Source organism: Grammomys surdaster, unplaced genomic scaffold, assembly GCF_004785775.1.
Source record: "Grammomys surdaster isolate TR1022 unplaced genomic scaffold, NIH_TR_1.0 472, whole genome shotgun sequence".
In the NCBI taxonomy this organism is placed as follows: Eukaryota; Metazoa; Chordata; class Mammalia; order Rodentia; family Muridae; genus Grammomys; species Grammomys surdaster.
In genome coordinates this window covers 328,602-349,801 of record NW_021604891.1, presented here as the reverse complement: position 1 = coordinate 349,801, position 21,200 = coordinate 328,602, and the positions used below count along the sequence as shown (strand labels likewise).

At 41.6% G+C, this 21,200-nt stretch overlaps 1 protein-coding gene across 1 annotated transcript in view; it reads right to left on the bottom strand.

Annotated features, from left to right (window-relative positions):
* Scaper (S-phase cyclin A associated protein in the ER) overlaps window positions 1-21,200 on the bottom strand; it is a 308,858-nt gene that overhangs the window by 15,577 nt on the left and 272,081 nt on the right. The window contains exons 27-28 of the mRNA XM_028781560.1: window positions 19,883-20,117; window positions 13,845-13,994 (exon numbers count right to left, since the gene is read on the bottom strand). Coding sequence (XP_028637393.1) covers window positions 13,845-13,994; window positions 19,883-20,117 — 385 coding nt within the window. The remainder of the gene's footprint in view (window positions 1-13,844; window positions 13,995-19,882; window positions 20,118-21,200) is intronic.

Genomic DNA, 21,200 nt, shown 5'->3' with positions numbered 1-21,200 from the left:
TCATACACATAAAAATATTCATACACATAAAAATATTCATACACATAAGATACTCATACACATAAAAATGAAGGAAAAACAGAACGAGAGTGTGAGAGAGACAGACTGAGTGTGCTCTTGTTCAGTCTAAGACAGACTGCAAGGAACCAGGTGGTAAAGGTCTTCAGACTGTGCTGAAGACAGGGCTCCCCTGTGTCACTGCTACATGTCATCATGCCTAGTGTAGTGCTGGTAAATGTTAGACTTTCTCCCAACTATTTGGGAAAAGAATGAGTTTTGGCTTCTACAACCAAACTATAAATTAGTTTTGATTTATAAGTTATTTCAGGAGCTTGTATTTATCACATTAGAGTGTAGGCTCTGCTCACCATAGGGTTTTCAAGGCCTTTAGCTAATGCTGTCTTTGAATCTGTAAGGGCAGGTGATGGAGAGCGTTAGCATCTTGGCACAATGGTATAGGTATGTGTGTGTGTGTGTGTGTGTGTGTGTGTGTGTCTGTGTGTGTGTGTGTCTGTGTGTGTGTGTAAGGGAGCAGTTTTATTTATCATGTATTGAAAGTTGTTCTGTCAAATCAGACAAGTTTCGTCCATCAGTGTGATGGGGTAAATGGAGTATAGAGGAATGAATGCAAGTAGTTAAATTTAACTAGGGCAAATGCCTTGTGCCTAAGAATTCCTAATTTGTTTTTTTTCCTTTTCTTGTCAGAGACAAAATGTTCTCAACACAGGGGCAAAAATAGGGGTCTAGACATCTAAATTCACTAAAATAGACAGCTTAGAGAGTCTGTAAATCATTGGAACAAAGAATATTTTTCTAGCAGAACAGAAACAAAGTAGTTGGTGCATTCCTCTCTGCAAACCTGAGTTTGCACAATGCTGGAGAAGAGCAGCAATGGTGGCCAGGTTTATCAGTTACTGCTCTTACAGTTTATCATGCCTGGAACCAATGCTCACGACAGAAGCAATATGACAAGAACGTCCTTGAGGTCAGCAACTTCTCCATTTTTTAATGTCATGTTCCAAACACACACCCCTTGCTTCTTTAATTTCATGCCTCGTGGGGTAGGGCGGGAGTGATGGCTTCCATCCCAGGAGAATAATAAGATTCTGTTCACATATTAGATCATATCAAATCACAACAAAAGAAAAGAAACCTGAGTATTCCTTAGTCTAGTCCTGCAACAATTTTCTCTCTTTCCAAACCTGCCTCTTCCACAGATATTTCTAGGATGGGGTTAACTGCAGAAATCTTACAGACTATAGAGGAGGTGGCCTTTTAGCAGCAGCCTTTTTGGTGGTCTTGGATTCACTGCTGTGTAGCAGCAGTAGAGAATTCAGGAAGGAGGAAGAGAGGGGGGGAAAATAGAGAAGAAGCCAGGGTCAAGAGAATCAAAACTTACAGTAGTTGGGGATCTGGCCTTTCCTAGGTGAGCCAAGAGACAGGAGTCTTCTCAAGTAGGAAGAGGTAAGTGGCTGTCTCTTTACGTTCCAGCGGGGAAACTGAGAAGACCCTTGATTAGTTTCCTGAGAGAGACCCACTATCTGCTACAGAGGGATAGGAGAGGGCCACTGGGCGTAATCTCCCACTCCTCTTCTGCAGGGAAGAATAACGACTCATGACTATCGGTACCAGCTCCTGGGTGCTGAGCATCCAGCGAGGAGGTCTGATAACTACCTACCTATTCTCCAAATACTGGAGTGTGTCTCAGCACATCAGCCACATGCTAATAGCTTCAGGCTCCTCAGTCTCCCAGTACATGGGTACTTCATGACCTGGGTTCTGCCTCATCTCAGGCTTGTCTCTTGTGCCCGCTCAAATGCTGTTTCAGCCATAATGAACAGTATGCAGTCACCTGTACCTGTCAGGCTATACCGCAGTACCTTCGCTTGTGCCCTTCCCTATGCATATTCCTATCATGAGACCCAGTAACCTCTATTTCACTTTTACATACCAGCACAAACATTGTTTCCATTGTGGACTATCTCCATCACAGACCTGAGTTGTTCTTCTTTTTCTGTTTGAATTGCACTCTTCAGAATGTCAGTAACATAAGGGCAAAGACTTGGTCTATTTTATTTCCTCCCATCCTGTGTGTCTACAACAGTGCCTGGTCTGTGGACTCCTCAAAAACAGTGTGGACTGTAGGTATCTCTGAATCTCTTATCACATCTTTTGAAACAGAGTAGGTATTTAGTAAAAGCTGATAAATGAGAAGGAATGACTGGTAAATGTCTAAAGGGCCACAAAATTCACAATATTGGCATTTCCCCAGAACCCTCTAGTGTTCTGTTGCATGATGGGGCCTCTTTTTAAAAAATTATTATTTCTCAAATCTTCTGTGAGGAAATGAGCTATACTTTTAAAAGAAGCACATTCAGGCCGGGCAGTGGTGGCGCACGTCTTTAATCCCAGCACTTGGGAGGCAGAGGCAGGCGGATTTCTGAGTTCGAGGTCAGCCTGGTCTACAGAGTGAGTTCCAGGACAGCCAGGGCTACACAGAGAAACCCTGTCTTGAAAAACAAAAACAAAAACAAAAACAAAAAGAAGCACATTCTGAATCCCTTCCCAATGCATCCTGCAGTAGAATCTTGTGCTGGCTTAGTCACACACTTGGCCAACACTAAGCTACCAGTTCTAGGATTTGTCAGAGACTATACATAAACTCTGCTTTCGGTTTAATTAATATCTGAGGAGGCCTGCTTATAGAACAATGGCCTTGGAAATGATACAGACGCATCATATGATCAATTTGAGGGACTAGTTTGGATTTTCTGTATGCCCGTGTCTCCATATCCCATTTGCTGCTAGGATGGAGCAGAAAGAGGGAAGGCCACTTAGAGCCACTCTGGACAGCCTGTTGGGAGAACCAGCTCAGAGGCAGGGAGGAAGGCCTCTCTTCTCTGGCCACAGGGAAAGTCAGCTAGATGATTTCTGAAGGCCTCCAAGTTCCAGACATCATCCTGTCCTGTGTTATGAACATGCACACATGGACATGCCTATGCTGCCCACACCTACAGTTAGACATGTAAATATGGTAAAGGCGGCAGGCTTAAAATATATTTTTTCTTAAAAAGAAGTAACAGAAGTTATTACATGAAACATGCTGATTCAACCTCAGAGCCTTGGGTCTAATATTTAAAATCCTGCTTCTCTAAGAAAAATAAAGAACACACATACATATGACATACATACATACATACATACATACATACATACAGATAGGCAGACTGACAGAGGGAGAGAGACAGAGAGAGATTGAGAGATCTGCTCATTACAAAAGGCAGAATGCAGGGGAATGGGGAAGAGAGAATTTAGTAACACCTTAAAAAACAAATACTCCAGTGGCTCTTGCCAGCAGAACTAGGTAAGCTTTCCTCCCGTAAGCTGCTGTGTGGTGTGAGAACGGCAGGGTTAACAAATGCAGAACACAAGCTGATAGGTTTTCTGACCGTAATCCAACAGCTGCCAGAAACCATGGGTGCATTCCACGGAGCATTTATGGGCTCACCAGCACTAGTCTATGACAATTTTATTTAATCATAAAAATATAATAGTAGTCAAATCTTTTTGTAGTTTCAGTTTACTGCTTTCTCAAGTAAAATAAATGGTCTCTCAGATTTCTTCTGCTTTCATCTCTCTGCTCTAAGAATAGTAGGATAAGGTTCCAATTAAGGCCCATTAAATGTTCACATTGATTCATGTGAACCATTTTCTAGTTTCTCTTCCTAACACAATCTCAGTGCACCTCACAGCAATTTTAGTGCTTCTTTAGTTGGCTAAATACAGAGATGTATTTGGGTGTGAGGTCATCCTCCCCTCTGCTTCTGTGCCTATCTTCACTGCTTTCCAGACAAGCATATACTGATTAGTTGTCAGGCAGGTTCAGTTGAACCAGCCACACCTCTTGGGAAGGCAGCCAGTTCACCAGAGCCAGACTGATTGTCCTGGGACTCCTTGGTGGCTGAGTCAGAGCAGTATGTAAAGCAACAGTCTAGAGGTCTGACGATGAGAAGACAATCTTGTGCTTTTGGGTCCAACCTTGGAGGCAGGAGTCACATAGCTTTCTCCATCTTCTCAGCAGATGGGAGAGCATACTCTGACAGCAAAGATAACCTACTTAAGATGGTATTAAGTGCCAAAGCTGACTTGAATGGACACGGGGGCTTTTCTCATTAGGAGCAGGGAATCTGGAGGGAAACAACAATAGTTCCAATGATACCACAGGTTAGCGTTTGCTCTGGGCTAGGGAATGTGCTAATTGCTATGCAACTGATTTAATTCACTGTGCATAAAAATCCCATGACACATTATTAATATGATCTACATATCACACATAAGGACATATGCAACGGCAAGGTAAGTGGCGTGCTAGGACCACAGAGCTACAGAACAGAACAGCTGGTAATATATTCAATCAATACACTCATGGCCAAAGACCATGTTCTTTCCATCAAGCTTTAAGAGCAAACTATTAATTTCTTAAAGCAGGAACCTAATGAAGATTCCAGCACATCAGGTACTATGAGGTGGCAAAGCTAATAGTAGACTCTAATGCTGTGATGGTTTTCCCTGTCAACCTGATTAGATTGAGAGCTGCTGAGGATATTAGTAAAACATTTGTGTGTGTCTGTAAGGGTATTTCCACATGTGATTAACTCAGGGTTGGGAGGACATGCCCTGAATGTGAGAAGTAGCATCCCAGAGGCTGAGCCTAGATGATGGAATCAAATGTGAACAGAAAAGCCCACTTGCAGAGGTACAATTGTTGCTTCTTGGCTGTCAAAAACTAAGTATGCTGTCTGCTTTATCCTAATTGTCCACTGTGCCTCACCACAGGTCTCAAACCTGCAAAGCCAGAATCACTTGGGCAATGATCAGGGCTGCTACAGTGTCAAGCAGTAATGACCACTCCCCAAGCCTTGGACAGCTGTCTATGGTAGACTCAAATTCAAGGGGGTAGGGGTAGGGGACTGGATCTAGGGTACTTTGTGAAACTGATAAACGTCTTGCCAACAACAGAAAATCAGGATCAAGAAGTGGGATTGTGCTGGGCAGTGGTGGCGCACGCCTTTAATCCTAGTACTTGGGAGGCAGAGGCAGGCAGATTTCTGAGTTCGAGGCCAGCCTGGTCTATAGAGTGAGTTCCAGGACAGCCCGGGCTATACAGAGAAACCCTGTCTCGAAAAACCGAAAAAAAAAAAAAAAAAAAAAGAAGTGGGATTGTTGCTGTGCCCACCTGACCATGTGATTCCTGAGCCACTGGAACTGGTCTTTGGAGGGAACTTGGAGATGCAGGCTACAGAAGCCCTAGAATGCCATAAGTAGAGCTCAGTGGTCAGCTCTGTTAGTTAAGAGTGGAGGATGTTGACAGGATGTGGAGATTACAAACTATCTGTGAGGTTTCAGATGAAAGTCAAGTACTCCACTGGGAGTTGGACCAGAAGCCATGTGTATTACAGTCTGTTACAGTCTTACCTACATTATATCCATGCTATGAGACTTATTTCTTTTTATAGACAGGAAACCAAAGTCTAGAGATGGGCAGTGACTTGGTCAGGGCCACAAAGATATAGAAAGACACTAGTGCAGCCATTACGGCTCCCTCTGGGACTGACAATGGTAATGTAGTTTCCTTATTTCAGGAGACCTTGAGTAAAGACTAGACCTTTACAGTCTATATCTGGGTATTTTACTTAAGAAGTTCCTCCATGACCAAAGGCATAGACTCAGAAAAATTTGGTTTACTCCATAAAAAATTATATATGGTAGCTGGCTTATAGGTTCAATGTGTGTGTGTGTGTGTGTGTGTGTGTGTGTGTGTGTGTGTGAGAGAGAGAGAGAGAGAGAGAGAGAGAGAGAGAGAGAGAGTGTTTGTGTGTATGGACATGCCCAGGGAGTGGCACTATTAGAAGGTGTGGCCTTGTTAGAATAGGTATGTCATTGTGACATATCCTTGTCCTAGCTGTCTGAAAGTCAGTCTTCTCCTAGTGGCCTTCAGATGAAGATGCAGAACTGTCAGCTCTTTTTGCACCAAGCCTGACTGGACATTGCCATGCTCCGACCTTGATGATAATGGACTGAACCTCTGATCCTGTAAGCCAGCCCCAATTAAACATTGTCCTTATAAGAGTTGCTATTGTCATGGTGTCTGTTCACAGCAGTAAAATCCTAACTAAGACTGACTGTGTTTCTCTCTCTCTCTCTCTCTCTCTCTCTCTCTCTCTCTCTCTCTCCCTCCCTCCCTCCCTCCCTCCCTCCCTCTCTCTTTCTCTCTCTCTCTCTCTCTCTCTCCCTCTCTCTCTCTCTCTCTTCCCATCCACCCATGTATCTATCTAAGTGGGCATAAATTTGTACTACATTTGTGTAGGAAAAGTCACAAATGATGAGGGGAGTGAAAGGTCTTTTGTTTGGATCCTGTGAAGGGGGTGAATTTTGCTATACATAGCCAGAATTAGTGGCTGGTAGCCTTCCTCATTTCAACTGCAGGCACATCACTGATGTACATATTTAGGTAAATATTACTTTTAATGATCTACTTTTGCCTCTCAAGTCCCATGTTTTTCTTTGGAATTGTAATACTGATAACAACCTGGCTCTAAAATAGTCATATTACTGAAATTCTTGAGCTTTTCCTTAGACATGAAGTACTTCCCCTTCTGAAAGGAGCTACAGCTGTCAGAGGGGGAAGATGTAGAAAGGTGAATGCTTGTGTGACAGTTCAAGAATGACGTGCTGACACTGGGATGACAGGCAGGCCTTGAGTGACAGACATGCTCTTCACTCTCAGCCCAGTGCAGCAGCAGCTGCTTCATGGAGTGGATGAGGTCAGTAGAGTGTACCAAGTAGGTGGGACCCAGGACGGATCATCTGCCTCTGAGAAAGACAAAGAGTATGAAAAGGATGTTTGAGTAGGACTTAGGCCACATCTGAACACTCTAAAAGCTGGGCTGTGATTCGGGAAACTGCTAGGCAAACTGCCATTCTCAAAACACAACTGAAGCCAGGGATAGAGAGCTCAGAAGAAGAGCACTTGCCTACCATGTATGAAGCTCTGACTTCAAGCCCTGACACTCCAAACAAATACAATTCAAACAAAATAAGACAAAAGTCCAGAAAGGGCAGTTGAGATGGCCCAGCCAGTAAGAGTGCTGGCTGCCAAGTCTGTGTTCCCAGAACTCATGTGGTGGAAGGAAAAAACTCACTCCCACAACTGTTCTTGGATTTATACACATACACATAAATTAAAAAATAAAATAAAATTCAACACCACAAAGGAAAGGCTGTGGCTCAGTGGTAAATACCCTGCTAAGCAACCGCAACAAATGACAGCCCAGTCTTCCTTAGTTGCAGATGGAGTAAAATGGAGAAATTACTTATGTAGAAGAAATGACACAAGTGCAGCAGATTAAAGCAGTTGCCAGGCATGGTGGCATACACATTTAATTCCAGCATCCAAGAGGCAAAGTGAGAGGATCTCTGGGTCAGCCTTATCTACACAGTGAGATACTATCTCAGAACAAACAAGTCCATGGTGGTGGGGCATGTCTTTGATCCCGGCACTCTATAGAGACAGAGGCAGACAGATCTCTGAGTTCCAGGTTAGACAGGGTTTCACAGGAAAACTCTGTCTTGATAAACAATAACAACAACCAACCCCCCCCAAAAAAAAACCCAAACTAAGCCAAAACAGCAATAACTAACCAAACCAAACAAATAAAAAACCCCAAACTAAAACAAAAACAAGAACAAATAAAAAATTAACTCATCAAATGACCTGTAAAAGACACAGCACATAATCACACGTAGAACCCCACTGTCTAGCCTCCCTGCCTGTTCTGAAATGCCTAGGAGGATGCAGTCGCTCTAATACAGTACAGAGCATACGATTACACAATCTATAGCCCAGCTTGTTCAACTGAGGGTCATGACTTTATTATGCGGTCATATAAATGACTGGGTGACTGAAAAATGTGGCAACAGGAAAAGGCTTTCAACAAGCAATGATCAAACATTAACGCAAAATCAAACGTGATGACTCCAAGGTGATTTGGGCAGCACTTTCCCATGTTATACCATGCACCTTCACTGTCACTATGATTCTGAATATAAAATACGTGCACTTTTAACTGACGTATACCTCCAGCGTCAACACACACACTGGGAACACCCTGGCTCTGATTCAAGGCCATTGTACATATTATATATAATACTTGATATGAAGTAAAGTGTTTTTATTGTACAAGGAAAGTTTTCTGCTCTTTCAGAAACAATGGCTTAATTACAGAAAACAAAGACATCTAATATTTTCCTACTGTCATGTATCAAATTAGTGCATCTCCGAATTGTGTTGTGTTCTAAATGTTTGATTTTAAAAACTGCTGTTGGAGTTGCCAACTTGAATTTCATAAAAGAAAAAAAACTCTATGAAATTAATTTGTCTTCATCTTAGGACAGAATTTTCCATAATAAATATACATTTTTTTTTTTTTGGTTTTTCGAGACAGGGTTTCTCTGTGTAGTCCTGGCTGTCTGGAACTCATTCTGTAGACCAGTCTGGCCTTGAACTCAGAAATCCACCTGCCTCTGCCTCCCAAGTACTGGGATTAAAGGCGTGTGCCACCACTGCCCGGCCTAAATATACTTTAAAAAAAATTTAATTTTATTTTTGAGATTACATTTAATTACATGTCTTCCTTCCCTTTCCTCCCTCCAGACCCTTCCATAAACCCCCTTCCTTCTCTCCTTCAAATTCATGACTTTTTTCCTAATTGTTATTACATACACATATGTATTTGCATATACACTTATAGTCCTAAATACAATCTGATGAATAATATCACTTGAATGTATGTTTTAAGAGTTGGCCTTGTACTGAACAGCCAGTTGGTGTTTTCTTCCCTGCGGAAGCCACACCTCTCACTAATCATACTTTTGCCATTTTGCACTATATATGTGTATGAAGTGATGGTCTTAATACTGACGTCTGTAAGTATCAGTCAACTCTGCAAACTGCTGGGGATGCTCTAGGAACTGCAGTATCAAAGTCAGCCAATATTTAATTATTTATATAAAATAAATAGGCATACCCATCTAACTAGTACCACATTTGCTTCTGTTTTTAGTAAACAGTAAACCTATATTGTCCAAAGATTGTTTTAAAATAATTTTTTTATGATTTATTATTAGTAAATATTTGATTTCTATTTTATATACTTACCCATTCTGGATCATGAGACAATTTCTTGAGCAAAAAAATTAAGTCCTGAGTTGATAAAGTATAAGGCTCTGATCTTTCTTCCTCGTACGACAGAAAGGCTGGATGGGACAGGTGGGCCAAAGTGATCTTTGCTTTCAGATAGCCTAAGACGGAAACTGAGGTACCTGGACTCTAAGGCCTTGCCTAATGAGAGAGGCATTCGCTAATCAAAATGACTATGCAAAGGTGCTTATTCCCAGGACAGTACTATTCAGGCAGTCATACAATCTTTCATTTGAGTTAATTTAATTATCAGAACAAATTTAATTATCCAATACAATGTAAATAAAGCAAGGAGCTGACAGCACGTATTAATTATGTTCATCATAATAATTAAATGGGTAAGAATTTAGAAAGTCATAAAAATGTAAAATACAGAGAAGCTTTTGATTAAAACATCGTTTTAATTAGCTACTGTAAACCTATAGGAAACAGATGACTGGGTCCATCACGGAGAGGGCATTACTTTTTATTATCTGGCTTACTCTTCTCAAGTGATCTGTAGTATCATGGGACTCAGCCCTTCTAGTTAATTGACTAAGTGGCAGCAAGTAAAAAAAAAAGGCCAATCTTTTATGCAAAGCAGTCACCTAATCAAACAGACTTAGGCTGCAGCAAGATTTTCAGGACCTCTGTCTTGTAGAGAAACATGCTGTTTCCCCAGGAGGAGATGAAGGATCCTCTCTGGAAAACCATGCCCTGCAATGAACATGAACACGAAACTTAGCTGCACTAAGAATCACCATTTCTCCCACCAGGCTGAACTGATTCCCTGAGAGGAAGAGTGTGTGAGAAGGGTCACTACCACTGAGCCTGCCTATGAGGTGGGGCTGCCCAAAAGACCTTCTAGGATAAATGATCCACAGACACGGACCTGCGAGTAAGACCTTATAGCTGTTCTTACTGGATCTCTGTAGCAAATGTTCACTTAGCAAATTTGTGGTTTTGTGGGACAGGGAACTAACAAGTTCCTTAAAAAAAAAAAAAGCAAATACACACCCTTTTAACAGTAGAAAAGTCCTCAATTCCACTGGATACAAATAGTTGTCACCTCAGTAACTTGTGGCTGTCTGCCTTATGCTTTTCTCTATGTAGCCTAACCCACAGATCCTGGCACAGGTCTCCACTTGGGCTAGGTGACACAGCAGATAAAACAACTGTGGCTGGTGATGGCATGGCACAGCAAAGCTTCCCACGTCACCTATAAGAAGTCGGCTGTGTTTGCCGTTTGCCAATGGCTCTTGTCCTCCTCAGCTCATACTGGGGAAGCCGAGAGATAGTCAGCTTTAAATTACAAGCTGCCGCAAAGTGGGCAGGCAGCTTATTACACTGTCTGCTGCTGACAGGATCCAGGAGAGTAAGGTAGATCTAAAAACCACAAATTCAGGTATAGAATCCCCCTGAGATCAGATGCTGGTCTGTCTATGGTTCTAGTTTCAGACTTTTAATATCCCAGGCTGAAGGCATATCTCAGTACAATCTTTTTTTAATCATATGAAATATGCATAATATATAATTTAGCAGCTGAAACATTTTAGCCTTACAGTTTAGCAGTATTACAGGCACACACACAGGAACACATACATATGAAAACACATAAACATACAGGAGAACATACACAGACATACACTGACACATATATACACATGCATGCACTCGCGTGCGTACACACACACACACACACACACACACGCACGCACAGAGATACAAATACAAATGGTGTAAATGACACTGCTCTCCAGAACTACTTTTCAGCAGTCACAGATCCATGAACCTGAAGGGGAGGATTCATCTAAGATCACATAGGTAGGGCAGAAGCAGAACTGAGCTAAAACCCCAGGCCCTCTACTTGCTAAATTGTGGTCTGGGCTTATTTATAACTTCCTAGAATCTTTATGGGTCTCCCAGAGTGGGATACACACATTATGCCCAGAAACCCCATGTTGGTATTCGGAGAGCCAGGACTGCTGTCCAAGATATATGTAAGTGACTACCAGTGGATAAGTCTGTTACACACCTGACTTAAGTCTCCCAGTGCTTTCTTTGTTTCAGAAGGCTTACCTTGTCTCTTAGAGACAACACCTGGGTGCAACAGTGGCAAGATCTCCACACAACAAGGTGATGCTTAGAAATTGCATTGCTACAAATCTTTGCTTTTTAGAGTCTTCTTACAATCCTTTCTATCGGTTTTTAATTTCTTTTGTAATTTAACATATTCTGGTTTCTCCTCATAAAGTTGTGTTGCATTTCAACTGTCTCAGAGTTGAACTGGCTTCTCGGATTCAGTAGATGATCAGCTTAGCACTTTGTCCCTGTTGGGGGCAAGGTACCAAGACACAAGGTCTGACATTTTCCACTCTTCTAATTTTGTTCTCTGAGTGACATCATCTCTCAACAGTGACCTCCAAAGCGTACTGCATCCTTTTCTTCCAGCTCAAGCCTGATGGGGCAGTGGTTACTGCCACTCTCTCTTCCTTCTCTACTTCTCGACTCCTAACCCCTCCTCTCTCCCACTCCTACCCCATGCTCACTCTGTTTCAGCTGCTTTTTCCTTATCCATTCGAGTATATGTTTCCCTGCTCCAGTCTCTGTTCACTCTGGTGAGATCAACTAAAGTATGAGATGTTACAGTGGAGGATAACTGTGTGAGCTAGCATCAGTAGAAAAACTCAGAAACCCCACAGAAGTCTGAATTCTACAAACTTAAGAGTTGATTTATACCAAAAGTTTCAAAGTAGAGCAGCATGAGATGTACTGTAAGAATGAAGCCTCTTGGTGCGGAACTGCACACTCACTCAGTGTGGAACTGCACACTCACTCAGTGTGGAACTGCACACTCACTCAGTGTGGAACTGCACACTCACTCAGTGCGGAACTGCTAAACGGCACATCCACAAACTGCTCAGCTCTTCACAAGTGCAGCAGTGTCATGATATATAGCATAAACCACTTACATATAAAACAGGAAATTGTTAGGTAAACTATGAATGTCCACACACAGTAAAGCCATTAAAAATGATATTCTGTATAAGATGAAGTGCAGAAAGGAGGACATAAATACACGTGCAATATGACTTCAGCTATATAAAACTGTTCACTAAGATGACTCTAGAAGGAAACCTGTTAGTGACTATTTCAGAATCTGAGATCAGAAACAATGGGGCTTCCTATTTATTCTTTATATTTGCCATGTCCTTTTCATAACAAATAGGGAATACTTTGTGGTCATGACCAAGAGAAGAAACTTTAAAGTGAGATAAAAATCATTCAGTAGACTGATACAAAGGAAAGAAAGCCACAAAGGAGAGTCCCCTCACCAATCATTTCTGGAGTAGTTTTTAGAAATGCTATCAATTTATGGGTCTGGTCCTTAGAGAGGACAAAAATCTGGCTGTTTTCAAGGGAAGGAGTTTCCTGAGCATTTCCACAGTAAGAGGCAACAAACAACTGCCTCCTGGCAACAGGGTTTGGGAATAGGAAAAAAATTATATATATTGTTCTTCTAAGCACCTAGATCTACATTTTAACCACAAGATTTTTTATAAAATGGATTGTCCATTCCTTACCCTTCTTATAGAGAATGCACCTAAGACCCACTTTGCTCCCATGTTTACTAAGGGTTAAATGTTTCTATGAACCTACAAGTCTGTGATTCTGGTCTTCTGGGCCTGTCGTGTTCTCTCTTACCCTTTCCTTCTCATTAGACATGTACTGGCAGCTCTCGGTGTGCAGCTTTTGCCTTGTACTTGGCTATGACAGCACACTCATCTCTCCTCCTGTCTTCCTCTAGTGTGCTCTAGGCTGAAAAGTCTCATAGTCACATTTATTTTAGATTTGCTTAAAAATCAGCGAGCTTAGAGTAAAAGTTAGTGGAATGTTTAGATATTTTTCTCAGCTATAATCTATACAATCAACCTTCTGTCTAGATAAAACTATATAAATGAGGTAGTTAAGAATTAGTTTAATGTGTTAGTTGTGCCATGATTTATTTAAAAAATAAAGTGAAAAGAGAAAGAAGGTACCTCGTTATCATCTTCCAATTCATAACAAAAGGAGAATGCATTCACAGAAGAAGCCCTACTCAGAAACCAAATAAAGTAGCCATGAACAGAATTATGCCTGTCTCTCAAGCAGGAGAAGCCAGAATCTTGCCTTCTTAGCTTCTGCCCCAAACTATCTGGAAGCCCCTGAACACCTAGACAGAGGAGGGCCAAGCTCAGCTTTATATGTTTGCTAAGTGGTCTGAGCCAAGAGATGTAGATGCTTCCTTATCACAGCAAGAATATTGGCATCCATACAGTATGGGGGTTGAAGCTGACTGTATAGGAGGGAATGGATGATTCCATGTACTTTAAAAATATTTTACTAAAATATCTTACCTTTATAGCTTTAAGAGGAGGTCCTTGTGCTATCTGGTGTAGGTCAAATATCCTTTTAGAGATAAAGCCAGAAACCTATCCTGGGAGCCTGTTTAAAGGGCTTCATACAGGACAGATGGGTTCCAGCAGGCTAGCCTGTCTTTTCTCACTCCAATACCTCACACCCTCAGTGCTGGCAGTAATCTGAGGTACCTTCCAGAGGCTCTTACCTGGTTATCTGGGTGGTTGACAGTGAAGTAGCCCACACAGACGATGACCTCATGGAGGAGGCTTTCACAGGAGACTTGGCTGCAGTGGCCCAGCAAGGAGCTAGCCATGTGCCGGAATGCAAGGGACAAACCCTCTGCCCCTACAATAGACTGACAGACAAGGAGCAGTTAGAACTCCCAGCCCAGGGAGAGCTGGGGCTGTACATTATACAGTAAGTCCAGGCTCTGCACACTCTCTGTTATGTGGCTAGAGGGACGTTATACTCCTTTTTTCTTCCTTCCTTCCTTCCTTCCTTCCTTCCTTCCTTCTAGCACTTATAAGTAGCATGCATTCAATAACAGAGTTCCTATTCTTAGAAAAATGGAGAAAAGGGACTAGTGGTACAAGCTACAGAGGTTCTTAACTTTCAAATAACCTAGCTGTCAAATGTTTGTAAAGAAATTTGCATAAACCTGGAGCTTAATTTATTTTTCAAGTTTCTATATAATTTTATTGGATTTTTCATATACTGTATCCTTTTACCCTTTTGAAACTCTCCTAGAATCTTCCTACCCTTGTCCCCAGCCTTTCTTTCTTTTAAAAACAAAAACAAGAAATACATATAACTCCCTAAATGGAAACCAAAATATACAAACAAAAGACCAATAAGGAAAAAAAAAAGCCCAAATGAAGCAATATGAGACAAAAAAAAAAATCTACAAAAATATCATGAACCTGACTATTATACTCTGGGCAGCAGTTAGTTCAAGGGTTCTTAGTCTAATAAACGATAGAAACCAATGTAACATTTAACCTAATGGACAGAAACTAGAGCAGAGTAAATGCCCACAACACACGTATCCAACATACACTCCACCAAAGCAGCTATTTACCCCATGCCTAGTAACTTACATTTTCTCATTAGACAAGGATTCTTATTGTAGAAAATATGTAGAAGCATAAATATTAAATTTCATCTGTGAATATACTGTGTAAGCTAATTTCTAACACTATTTTTCTGAAGGATAAAACTACTTTCTTGTACATAGCAAAGACACTTTAGTGTATTGTAGGCTCTGGGGATTGTATCAGGGCCTTGTACATAACAGAAAGATTCTCCGTCACTGGCTTTGTTCCCCACCTTTATACAGAGAGATAAATAGCCACTTCTAATTATTTACTTATGTTCAAACAGAAAAGAAATCTAAATAAGAAGTAATTATTATTCAAATAAATAGTGCTCTAAAACAAAGGCTACCAAAAGAATGTGAAAAAACAAAACAAAACAAAAAAATCTTTCCCCAAACTAGGAGCCCTTCAGCTATGAGGCTTCTGGGATCTTTTCTCCAGACAGGCTATGGGCTGTCAGTGGTGGGCAACTTGGGAGGAGAATCTGAGTCTGCCTGTGCAGCCTGAAGCTTCTATTTAATAAACATGTCAAGCAGACAGAGCGACAGGAGGGCAAAGGGGAGAGGCGAAGCCCACAGAATACACTTGCAGCCCACACTGGAATGAAGCACTGCTGCTGGCCTGTGGGAAACGCACTGTTTTAAACTCATTTCTTTATTTGAGGTCTTACTGGGTTTGAAACCAGGTCAGATGACTGTAGCTTGGAAATTTCAGTTACTTCACTGTCTAAATCGAGTGAAACAGTCCTGCAGGTGGGCACTGCTATAATGCTATGACTGCTGACTTAAAGAGTGTCTTCTGTTGCGGTTCTATTGCCACAAGACAACCCCTGCCCCAAGTAGTTTTCAAGCCCCAGACACTTCAGGAGGGCTTTGCTCCTTTAAATCAAGTCTTGACACTTTCTCCGTTCAGCCCTTATTTAATTAGTCTCGTCCAGCATGCTGTGACCTACTGCCCTCTGTTTAACCTTTCCTGATAAGAGCAGGTCATGGGGCATGTATGTTTGAATATAAAAATCAAACCAATTTTTCAAGGAAACTATATTTCCTTTCTAGCCAGAATTAATTGCCAAGTCAGTACATTGATTTGTTTCTTGAGACCACCTTCAATTGTTAAAAGCTGTCATGGCAAATGCAATATACAGTATCAATGACCTCCAGGCCACTTGTGCCGATATGATTTTAGAGTGAATTCACATCCTTGCTGAGGGGGAGATACTTTAACAGCCTTACTGGTACATGATGAAAATGTTCTCACGGATAACCCTTTTGTTGTTATCACATGATACATTTTCACACAAGACAAGCACACAGATGTGTGGCTCTGAAGGAAAGCAGACAAACATGAATGCCACACTCAGCACTTTCTGATTCAGCATCTCCCAGGACACTGAGCAAACGCTTTAACTTTACACATACAGAAAGGAACTCTTTAAAAGCATCCACAGAAATGCCCAGTAAGTGGGTTACCAAGGGTGGGCCCAGACTCAGAGACTAGAGGGTGTCAGTTCACGTGTCTGGGGCCGAGTACATGCTGACCATCATGTAATCTTCCATGTAATCTTCTGTTTTGTGAGGTAGATGTTTCTAATTTGCTTTAGATGAAGGTACTGGATCTTAAAAATGCTCAGATGGCTTGTCCAAGGCCATACACTTTATGGTGAGACTGTTTAGTGGGCTCAGGCCAACTCTAAGCTCATGGGTCTGATGAGCCTGAGTCTGTGGCACTTTGAATTCCTGTGATACCTGGAGGTATGAGGGGAAACAACATGCTCACCATGTCACTTTGTCTCATTCTTATTAGGAGCTCAGGCACCTGCCTCAGCTCAGTTTTGTTCTTTAGCTCCTTCTAGCCTGTCATGGTCACCTCCACGTTTTCTCAAGTCAGGTCCACGCTGAGATGTACATTTTCTTTCACTCCTCATGAAATCTTACCTTTGACATGGGGTTGTTTCTATGAGCTACAACATGAGTTTTTCTGATCATATCTATCATGAAAATAGTATTTTCTTCCCAAACTCACTCACTGTTATACAGTGTTAACATTTGCATATTCATTTGAATATTCCATGTTTACTCATCAGTGGTGTCTGTATGACAGATGTGTCATGAACTTGTTAAACAGTGGTGCAGTTCATAAATGCCCTCTCAAGTATTTGACAATTATCTTACCCATGTCTCTCAATCTGGGAGGCTTATGAGTGATTCAACTAGAGTGTGTGTGTGTGTGTTCTTTCTATTGTTGCTATGTTTTTGAGACAGGGTCTCATGTAGTCTTGGCTAGCCCCTAGCTCATTATGTAACTGAGGCCTTGAACTCCTCCTATCTTCTTGCTTCCTCCTCTTCCTTCTTTTCTTTCCCCTCCCTTCCTTCTTTCCAACTGCATTAGGCTTTAAAAATTACTATTATTATTTTAAAAAGATATATTAATGTATGCGTATACACGAGTACTTGCAATGCATGTACATATGTGTACCAAATGCATGCCTGGTGCCCACAGAGATCAGAAGAGGCCATGTGATCTCCTGGAACTGAACTTGCATATGTCTGTCAACTTCATGTGGGTGCATGAATTAAGCTTGAGTCCTCTACAGGAGCAGCCAGCAATTCTAACTACTGAGTCCCCTTAACGTTATCTTTGAGACAGGGCTTAACAAGTGTGATACAGGTTGTCCTCAATTTGTTGTAGTCCTCTTGCCTCAGTTTCCAAGTACTAAGGTATATAGAGGTATATGACTTCTGAAACTAGATCATAAAAAGCCATGCAGCTGCCGTCTGGTTCTTTTAGAACACTTGCTTTCCAGAAGCTTCCTCTTAGGACCTTCCCCCTCAGGACTCTGACATCATAATCATTTGAGAAGCCTGAATTATACAGGTAGGCTGTATACAGGTACTCTGGATGATGGCCCTACACAGACATAGTCTTCGAGGTATCCCAGGCATCAACCATGAGTGAGGAGCCTCTGGATAACTGCAGTTCCTACTTCTACAAGGCACACTTACCCTTCCTTTTCCTTTAGCCGTGCGAGTTTCTTGGCTGAAGTCTTATGATCATGCCATGGAGCCAAGCCATCCTCATGAGACATGAAGAGCCCTATAGGATTTCTGAACTCTTAGAGCCTGAGATCACAATAACACTGATCACACTGCTATTACTTACTCTATTAAGTTTAAGTATTTGCTTTTAAATGCATAAAATAACTGGTTTAGGTATGCACTTTTTCGTAATCTATGGTAACAAGGAAATCATTTTATTTGATGGGAAGACTACTGAACTCTATATTCTGAGGTCCTCTGATAAACAAATAAATGTCATATGCAACCAGAAGTAAGACTCACTGACATCTTCTGGAGCAGACACCTCTCTCATTAGGTGTGCCTGTAAACTACTCCAATTGTGCAGACTGCAGAGAATGGCAAAGCCTACTTCAACTACTTTAGAAACAGAAACACATTAATCCTCCAGGAGGGACTTCTGTTCTTGTGATGGATAAAGTGACTCTACAAAGTTGAAAAATACAAGCTGCAATGACACCACTCACTAACTTCCTTTATGAACAGAATCCTAGGAAGCCGTTCATTAACTGAACGTGTGCCATCAGCTTCACAACAGAAGTCTTTCTGATAGCAGAGACCACTGTCTCCACACAACACACCTCTGAAGCCCCTTTCCTCTTAGTAAGTAATTCATCTAAATTATGGGTTCATCATCTGCCAAGTTTGTTCCTTTTTTAAATGAAATCACTCTACAGTTAATAAGCGGACAGGGAAAGTCGATTCCTTGGGGCTTGCTCGATAACAGGTTCAGTGTTTTTGAAAATTAAATTTCCTGCTTGAAAAAAGTCTGTCTTTAAGCTGACAGTGTGGTATTATATAGCAAAAAGCCATTTTCTTTCTTTAGCTATAAAAACTTAAATTATAGGGGTTTGTACAGTTATATATAAATGTACTTTACTTTGGACACAAATCAGTTAAATCCTCTTTAGAGTTATATCAATCAAAATAATTAAGCAATTTTGGTTCTATTTCTATAAGAAACCATTAATTTTATTAATATTTAAACATTGATGGGATGATAATACCTTTATCTGAAGAATTTAAGACAGAAGATTTATAAGTGGCAGTGTGGTATAGGTTAAATTTAAGGACTGGAGAGTCATGGGTAACTAGTTTTGTTTCAGCTAAATAGGACTTTAGGCAAATTATTTATTTGCCAGTTTTTCCATCTGTAAAATGGGTACAATAACATTTTTCATAACAGCTATGAGAATAAATGAGAAAGCACATTTAACATTTAATGTGACCAGAAATCATATAACTCTACAAAAGAGCTTAACGAATGCTATATACACTTTATAATTCTACTTATTGTAATCTGGGATCTCAAATTCCAGAGAAGAACTTCCCATTATATTCACATTAAAAGATTAACTTTTTGGAAACTCGAGAGATGGATCAGCAGTTGGAAACACTAGTTGTACTTCTAGAGGACCCAGGCTTAATTCTTTGTACCCATATGATGGCTAATAACTGTCTAGAACTCCAATTTCAGAGGGGATCTGACATCCTCTTCTGGCTTCTGCTGGCACCAAGCACACATACATGAAGGGAAAACATACAAATGGAAATAAATCTTAAAAAAAGTTCTTAAAAAGGTGAATGGGGAGGGGTGATTCTGGGGAGATATCTCAGTGAATAAAGTAATTGGTGTGCAGGAATGTGGACCTAATCTTCACTTTCCAGCACCTGTATAAGAAGCCTGGCATGCTAATGAATGAGTGCCTTAGCCCTAGTGCTGAGAGTGCAGGAGACAGGTAGATGTTGGGGGCTTGCCTGCCAGCAAGTCTCCAGGTTCAGTGAGCCAGGCGTTGTGGTACACACCTTTAATCCCAGGACTCCAGAGGCAGAGGCAGGTAGAGCTCTGTAAGTGCAAGGCCAACTGGTCTTTGTAGGAGTCCCAACCAAGACTACATAGTGAGACCCCAACTGGAGAGAGGAATGCAGGGGAAGATGGAGAGTAATAGAGGAGAATACCCAGCATCCACCTCTAGCCTCCACACTCACACACAAGGAAACGTGTACACACACACACAAACATGCTAACTTTTTGTTGGTTTTAAAACCAACCTGAACCAAGGTTTTTTAAGTACCTGAAAAGCAGACAAATTAAGAACTGCAAAGCTGTTGAAGAAACGTAAACTCTGAATGGCTACTTGGATGGTGTTCTGGGTGTAACTCTCCTTGGGACTAGTGCTAGCATCTGAGACGGTGCCGTGGAAGAGGATACAGTAGAGCATGTGCAAAACTCCGGCTAAGTCTGTGGCCTGAAGAGCAGCCGTCAGCCCTGTGGGATCCTGGTGATTATTGTCAAATATGCTGTAGGACCTGAGAAAGAAAACACAACTCTTTGAGAGAAATCTAGTTAAAGGATGTTAGGACTTTTATAGGTTAAATGGAACATGACAAGCAGACCATTAAAAGCAAACCCTCTGAGTTGTGTAATAAGGTAACAAGAGACCTCCAGGAACAGATGTAATCCTCCCCACTAAGTGCACTGTAGCTTCCTTCCCTCCCCCTGGAGCATCAGCTTGTCCAGGAGTGGTAACTGAGCACCATGCAGTTGATGCCAAGGCCAGTACTGCCCTCTCTCACTTGGCAGCCCAGGATACTCCACTATCTCTAGTGCCTACATCTGGACAAGCTGCATAGAGCTCTGTGGACTTGGAGATCCAAACACTGTAGTTCTCCTCTCTGGTTCTTCAGAGGGGACCTTCTCAAGGGAAGAGGCTACAAGGAAAACATAGACCTTAAATGCCCACAATGTATCCGCAAACTGAGGCGAGATGCTTCAACTGCTTTTGTAGGTACTGTTCTAGATTAAAACAGTATTAGTGGATACACTGTGGAGGCCATGTCTCCAGTCAGATTCAGTCACTGAGGTATGCTTACTGATGAAACAGAAGAGGCAGTTCAGTGGTAAATGAATTTTCAGTCAACAGTGAGCCAGCAAGGTCTTGCTAAATGGACCTCATTCCTGGACTAAGGCATACAAAGCATGTAGGACCAAGAGCACGCAGTTAAAGCAGATACCACTTCCAAGTACTCATTCATCACTGCATCCCTGGCTTCCAGGAAGAAACAACAAAGATTACTCTTTGAGGAAACACCCCTGCTTAGCTCATTGCTAGTGTGCTTGATGGGGCCCTTCCTTATTTACTCTGGCACAAGGTGTCTAAACCTAAGCTTAAACTGTACATTTTATTTCCCTAGTTGTTCAGTACATGTCACACTCAGAGCTAGCAGCCTGCAGAGGGCCACTTTTGTTACTATGCTTGGAACGAATTCTTACTTTTCCTTTACTGGCTCTGAGAAGATGGAAATTTTGGAGGCGTGATAGACAGGAGTTCTAGCTACAGCAGAGACACACCCTCATGTTCCTTGGTGCTGTTCCAAGTGGGTCAGTTTCTG